Here is a 7,221-nt window from a genome sequence, read left to right on the forward strand (position 1 = left end):
GAAAGAGACGCCAGTCAAGTAGAGATGCGTTACCTTGTCCCTTACGTCCTTTTGAAAGTTCTTCTCAACGGCGATATTTAAACATATACAGCCGTCCTTGAGCCATTCCGTCTTGACTTGATAATCCGCCTTTGGTACGGCCGAAACGACGACGTCAGAGAGGGCCAGGCACTCATGTAAAGTGAGTGCACTAGGCTGCGCGACGTGACGAGGATAAAACCGACGCGTCCCAGTGGCGTCTGTTTGCCGTGGGCGCTTGTTGTATTCCTGAATGGAGTCAATATCAACAGAGAATACCCTGGCGCCATCGTTTGCCAGGAGTGCTGCTAGTGGTCGACCAACGACCTCTGATCTGCATGATTATCAGGATTTGCTTCGGAGGGCGAGGTCTGGCTTCTCACCGGTTAATCACAGTAATTATTCTACCATAAGCACGATCACCATACGGCAGGATTCTATTGTATACCCCAACGTATTCAAGGCATTTTACGATAGCGAGTGGGGTACATGGTATGATCGATTTGACCATACCCGAAGGTGGCGTATCGCCATCCGTAGTAGAAGCGGCGACGTTGGATGGTAACGAGGATGTCAGGGTTTGAGGCGATATGAAACGAATGCTTGGGAGATAATTTAGGACTAGCCTGAGTAAGGATCAAGATCTAGATCCTTACTTGTGGTACAAGTTGTAATGAAACTTGACATTGAGACCTTCAACGTCTTTGAATGGAGTGACAATCTAGACGAAATAGTTAAGACCACTGCTCTCTATATGCAAAGGTATTGCATACCTGTTGAAGATAATGATCCTACCAAAGAAACGAGTTCAAGTAAGCTGGGATCATTCTAAATTTGCTACAAACCTGCTGGGCACCAAAGATCGGGTAGTATACCTGGGGGAAGGGTATTTGTGTGACACTTTCGGAGCAGAGCAAACCCATACCATGATACCATCTACTTGATCATCTTCATTCGCTTCCATTATGGCTTCTTCAACACCTTCGCCCTCTTGCAAGTCCGCCGACTCCGCAGCCCCAGTTTTCTTCAGCACAAAGTCTATACCGAATTCCTCGCATTGTTTTTTCGTGAATTCTGCGTACACCCTGCTTGGAGAGGAGGAAGTTGCGAGAATACCCACGAGTTTTGGTTTTCGGGGTGCATTTTTTAGGGAAGACGACACTTCTTCTCGAAATACGGCTGCGATGGGGTCCGCTTTGAGTAAAAGTCCTTTGCCGTGTACTTGGGTAGACATTAGAAGTTTTACAGTGTTGGAGAGTGATCCTAGGCGAAATGAAGCAGAGAGAATCGTGGGACACTTAACTTTTTTTTCGGCATTCGGTCCGATGAACGAGATAGGAGCTCGGGTCGGAACGTGCCGAGAAGAAAAACATGAATCTTCTCCGTTGTTATCCGCTAGCAGTCCACGGCTTCCTAGACGATACTTTTGGCGATTATTCTGGGACTCAAAGAAACTATGACGGCTGAAGGTATCCCCGTATGCTAGAGATCTTATGGCCATTGATTTAAGATACTTTAGATTTGAGCAGATAGTTGTATTATGGGTAAGGTGCTGCTCGCCTGGGTCACCTCTGCGCCAGGTGCAATAGTACTGCTGGCCTCCAAAGATGTGAGTGAGTACGAAATGAAATGAACAAAAGGTTCACGTATAATACTATTTCTTCCAGGAGGCTCGGATATGGAATCAGCTGGAGAATCAAGATATCAAGTCACCTGTATTCGACTGCTCATACTTCCTGCGCTTGATGGTTTCATACAACGAGAACGTGTCGACATCCTCTCTCGACGTTCCCCCAGGTTTGGTATCTTAACATCCACGAGCACGCGCGTCGGAGTCTCACATCCAAGTGGCCGGCTGTCGCGTCTCCCGGTGACCTCTGCACACTCAAATGTCTCATTTACAAAATCGCAACGCCTTCAATGACTCCCTCCCTCTTTGCCCCTCACTGAGTGCCAGCGAGATCATGTGGACGTCGATACCGCTAGTTACTCACGAAATGAGTAGGACTGACTCTGGCCAAACTCTGTGCCGATGTATCCATATTACGGTCGAATTGGAAGGTGTCCCCGGTTGGTATGAAACTCTACGGTCCATGGCGAACACGAGTCGAGTGGCCTCGACTGTATTGGCGTCGCGGCTTGCCTGTGTCCTAAAGGTGGTAGAGACTCAGTAATCAGTGATCCCCAGTGGATCCAGGCTATTCGCGGCGAAATGGCCATAGCGCGTCGTGTCCGAAGAAAAGCGTCTGGCCGTCATAAATCCCCTCGTCGTCTATGGTCGTGGTGGTTCGGTGAGCAGTTCTGTCGGCGCGTCCTGCTGTTCTTGCTCACGCGTTGCAGCCAGCTAACGCGTACAAATAATTGGGAGGGCGCGGAATCCACACCGTCACGTGTATTTACGCCCCCAGTGGAATGAGCCAAACACCTAAGCATCTTCACCTTTCACCACTGCTTCAACCTGCCTTGTGCTTACGGACACTCACTTTCGCCCATGAACGCCCTCGACTTCTCAGGTTATAAGCTCGACTTCAGGCCATTGGGACAACGCACTCACCTACTGTGCGTGCTCGTCACCAAGTCCCGAATGCGCGACATCGAATTCATTATAGATGCAGCAAATGAAAAACGACGGTAATGAATCTATCTCAATTTCGCGTAGTAAATTCTCATCCGCTCTCATTCAGGATCCCAGACCAGCAACCTGAAGTCTACAGACCATCACTAGCCACTTCCCAACCCGTCTCCTACAGTCAGTCTTGGACGTTTCGCTATGAGATACGCGCCTCTTCACCGCGCGCGGTGCTCGTAGTTTATAAGGACTGCGCTTCCCTTCTACCCTGCCACAACAGAATCCGATACCGCCGCAAACGTTTCCTGCTTGACGAGGAATGGATTGTTCCAAACCTACTTTCTCGTGGCGCGTGCGTCTGTGCTGGATGCGATGACCTCGTTGCATTTCGTGAAAGGGATTATGATGTCGATGCGTGGGTGAGACATCGCGATAGATGTAGTGGCATAGAGAAGCGCATGATGGCTGCCGTAGTCAAGGATCTGAATGTTCCTCGATCTCCTGGAGAACGAGGTCCTGGGGAGATTAAAGGTACATCGTTAAGGGCCGTTCGGGACTTTGAGGACGATGAACAATGGGAGCCGTTTGGGGGTGGATCGTCAGACGAAGGTGCCGATGATGAGAATGATGAGAACGAGCACGAGCACGAGGAATATGAGGACGAGGAGGATGAGGAGGATGAGGATGAGGAGGATGAGGATGAGGATGAGGACGAGGGTGACGAGGGTGAGCACGATGAAGAGGACGATAACGACGAAGACCAGGATTGTCGAGATGGGTGTCCCGGGGCTGATTCCTCGCGTGAGGGCCCGTTTGTAGTGGTGATTCAAACACGATCGTTCCTGGGGGGTTCCCTTTTTTCTATTATGTGCCCTTGCTTATCTGACTCTTAGTTGAAAGCCGGTACTTATCCCCGTCTAAGAAAACCAGATACAGGGGTTTCCGTAGCATGTTAAGTAGCACTAAGGTGTCGCTGACAAACCAGACCATGATCGAGGTGCGCACATCCAATGAATCCCGCTGTATTGTGTAGGTAGCGTATTATCAGGACCTGATTCGTATAACTACAAAGTGGTGTACTAGTTACAAGAACAATCTGACACAAAAGACACAAAAATTCTATCATCTACGTATCCATCTCTTCTGCTCTGGGACAATATTGTTGAAGGATGTCCGTCTTGTATACCCGTATGCTTATTGTTCAACCGTCTTCCGTTCTTACTTACCTTATATACTTACGTGCCTCCCGTCCTTTCTGATCACCGTATATATTCTAGCCGTACGTATCTAGATACCTCGTCGTTTCACCTTCGCTGTGCCCGACTGAGGTATGTATACCTTACTACATTCATTGTCATATTACTCACCCTCATTTTTAGATCCCGTACTTATATCCTCTCTTATTAAATATGAATGTCCCAAGCGTACACTTATTTTCATTGAACAAAGGGTGACCGATCTTTTACTACACTCGAACTAGCTCAGGGTTGTTCTCATACAGTGTGATTCTATGCTTGATGTGACATTACTGTAGGATCACATCACAGTTTATTTACCTTCCAGTGGTCCTTTAGCAGCCCCCAGATGCCATTTGACATTGGCAAGGCACATGGATGTCATCCTTAAAATGAAATACTGATACTGTACCATTTCGTTCAATTCGAATGTCACGCATCACAGCAAAAAAATCTGGCAATGGAAATGATTTTTTCTCGATTACTGTATTCTGATTTCTTTTGAATTTTTTTTGGTCAAAAATTCTTGGATCACATTTGAATTGATCAAAATGGTACAGTAGTCGGATCTGCGCAGTGTGCATCCATCCACGACATCCTCCATTCAACAGCAACTCTGAGAATGGCAGCTGGCTCAAAAAAACAAGAGATGCTAAAAGATAATGTTGTTAGTCGTACATAAGTCTGCATTTGGTAAGATATTCATGCAGAACATGTGAGATGTAGACTGCAGTTTTCACATGCCACCATCTTGCACACCTTCATTAGACCCTCAACCAGGAGGCAATCTTGCATGACAGGAGTGATGCTCCTTTGCTCACAGGTACTATATGAGGGACCTCCTCTGTCTCCATACAAAAGGATGGCAAGATATTTTCAAGGTCTCTTTGAGCTGGCCGGCTGACCTAATAGTTTACTGGATGTGGCATACCAGCATCTTGGTCTGCAACTCTCTTCTAGACCATTATGTAAGACATATCTTTGTTTCAATTTGGAAACTTTTGTGATGGAAAAATATGTGACTGTCACCTAGAATAAATATGATATAGCCTTGATATACAAGTGATGAGTGGTTGCAACATACCATCTTGCCTTTGTCAGCTGAGTCAGAGGTCAAGATGTTTCACAATTTGAACCTTTGAATTTATATCTGAGTCTTGGTGGCTGACTCATCATGATCAGTTGGTTCTAGATACTGACTATTACAGTTTTACCCCTATTTTCCTTATCTTATCTTATCTTATCCTTATCTCTCGTTAACCCCAGACCTGCCTATCTTATCTCTTGGACTCACGATATTCCACCGGCACACTCTTTACCTGGTTACTCGGTTGCCATCACCCCAGTTCACAGCTGCTGCATCCCGGATGACTGACAAACCGCATGCACCATCATGCTTCTCTTGATGGCATCATGCTTCTTAGTAGTTGGGACAGGAGTCGACTGCTAGTCGAGGGTGGTCTACGGGATGCAGCCTATTCAGACGGAGTCCCATACAGATACAGGTGACATGTGCTCTTTACTCTCATTCGTCAGGAGTACACTTCTTTTAGTGTCCTCCCTCCTCATTTGTTGAAGGGCACACTTCTCGTTGCATGTGCCCTTGTAGATACTATTATTAGTATGAGCCTAACATGTATTTAAGCTAGCCTATGCTGTGGCCTCAGACCCCAGCTTCGGCTAAGGTTATATACTCCTAACTCTTACAAGCTCCCTGCTTTCGCTATAAGTGACACCTAACTTCTCACAATCTACCAATGTCTCTCTAACACTGAATCACTGAACGCGAGTGACAGGATAGAGATCAGCTTTGGTTCAGATTAGAGTTAGTGCTTAACAATTAGCTGAAGCTTGCCCTTACTACCCTTACCATTGTCAACGGTAACTGTACCGCTTCAAGGCAGTCACTGTTATACTTCCAAAGAAATCTTCAGCCTGTTATTTAAAAAACGGCACCCACCATACCTCGAGATCATAAACATTCGTTGTGGTACAACAAACTTTATGCCTCTCACCCCCTCAGACCACACCGCCATTATCTTCAGAAGTACCTTCAGTATCTTGACACTACTAACTGCAGTCGCAGTTATCCACATTACCCGACCAACCCGACACCAAAGAGCACTGACCCCTGGAAGAGGGAGAGTACATGGACTCAATGGCTCATCAACAGGAACCTCGCGAACAGGAAGCACCGTCCAGCTCAGGTCAGTTACCCCATGGCCAAGGGGAGAGCGAGACACACTTCGACCTCCCTTATCCGACGGAGAAGACCGAGCCCCCATGCTCGAGCTTCAGAGCGAGGATCAGCAAGATGGTGAAGGCGAAGAATCCCTTTGGGAAGAAGATCTCGGATGACTCGGCATCCCTCCAGACGACGGAGATGACCGAGTCGACCCCAGGTTTACTACCGAGTATTGGACCAATACGGATGGGTCCTGGGATGCCATGACCTGGGGCGACGACAATGACTCCAGGGAGCCATCAATCTCCACAGAGTTATCAGCAGCCATCCCAGGGTTCGACGATGATGGAGAACGTCTCTATCGAAGGGGAATGAGTGGGTTCTACATCGACACATTCAACCGAATTGTCCATGGACAAACCAGGCAAAGAACCACCTTTGAAGAAGGTGAAAACCCGTTCCTCCCTGCCTGGGACAGAGGAGACGTATGGGGAGTGGGTGATGCAGGAGGACATCGAAGAGATGAATCTCCAGAGCTGGAGTGGCATGACGCTCCAACCTCTCTCTCGTCATACACCCCCGATGGAACCTACAGAGTTGAAGGACCCCCTTCATGGTGGGATGACGATTCCATCCATGAGTCAGACTTTGTCTGGCCCTCTCTCTGACCTGAGTCCGAAGTCCTCCCCCGGACCCTTATCACCATCGCCGACCTCAGAGATTTCGCTGAGCCACGTTTTGCCCATATCTCAGAAACTTCCACAAACGACGCCGTCGGAGATGGACCCGACGACATTGTATTCACTGAATACTCCAACAGTAATAATGAGGAGCTCCCAGAGTACTACACCCACCAAGGATCCCTGATTAGTGGGGGCCAGTGGGTCATCTTTCCAGGAGACACCCCAGAAGGAGACAGGATCCTCGACTGGTTTGCCAGAGACCAACCCCTTCCGGACCCTATCGTCCTCCTGAACTGCATCCTGAGGGAGCTTGACCAGACCTCTCCCCATCCATACCCTTACTGCAATTGCCCCATCTGTCGCCATCTCAGAGCCTTGGCCATGGTCGAGTACGAGGGAGCAAAGCCCCCTGCTGAGCTTGAACCCTTCCTTGCACCAGAGGGAGGATTCTTACCTGACAGTTATGATGGAGGCTTCCTCCCTCCCCGAGGACTATGGCCCTGGATCTGGGGATGTGAAGATGCCCTGGAG

The 7,221-nt window shown here is 48.2% G+C and overlaps 3 protein-coding genes across 3 annotated transcripts; 2 read left to right on the forward strand and 1 right to left on the reverse strand.

The window, feature by feature from the left end:
- EV420DRAFT_1604941 (NAD(P)-binding protein) lies at positions 1–1,308 on the reverse strand (the record flags this gene model as incomplete). Its single annotated transcript, XM_060475037.1, has 6 exons — positions 944–1,308; positions 864–893; positions 792–809; positions 675–739; positions 402–620; positions 1–352 (listed from the first exon to the last, which is right to left on the reverse strand). Coding segments are annotated over exons 1-6 (993 nt in total), but the record flags the coding sequence as incomplete, so codon positions are not given.
- An 82-nt stretch (positions 1,309–1,390) lies between these two features.
- EV420DRAFT_637857 (uncharacterized protein) lies at positions 1,391–2,002 on the forward strand. Its single transcript, XM_060482888.1, has 3 exons — positions 1,391–1,487; positions 1,538–1,631; positions 1,686–2,002. Exons 2-3 carry the CDS (start codon positions 1,559–1,561, stop codon positions 1,940–1,942), a joined length of 330 nt encoding a protein of 109 aa, XP_060321384.1. The 5' UTR covers positions 1,391–1,487; positions 1,538–1,558; the 3' UTR covers positions 1,943–2,002.
- Positions 2,003–2,509: 507 nt separating this feature from the next.
- Positions 2,510–3,480, forward strand: EV420DRAFT_1655513 (uncharacterized protein; the record flags this gene model as incomplete). Its single annotated transcript, XM_060478846.1, has 2 exons — positions 2,510–2,649; positions 2,703–3,480. 2 exons carry the CDS (start codon positions 2,510–2,512, stop codon positions 3,478–3,480), a joined length of 918 nt encoding a protein of 305 aa, XP_060321385.1.
- Between the last annotated feature and the right edge of the window lie 3,741 nt (positions 3,481–7,221).

The sequence above is a fragment of the Desarmillaria tabescens genome, assembly GCF_030435595.1.
Source record: "Desarmillaria tabescens strain CCBAS 213 chromosome Unknown EV420scaffold_293, whole genome shotgun sequence".
Lineage (NCBI taxonomy): Eukaryota > Fungi > Basidiomycota > Agaricomycetes > Agaricales > Physalacriaceae > Desarmillaria > Desarmillaria tabescens.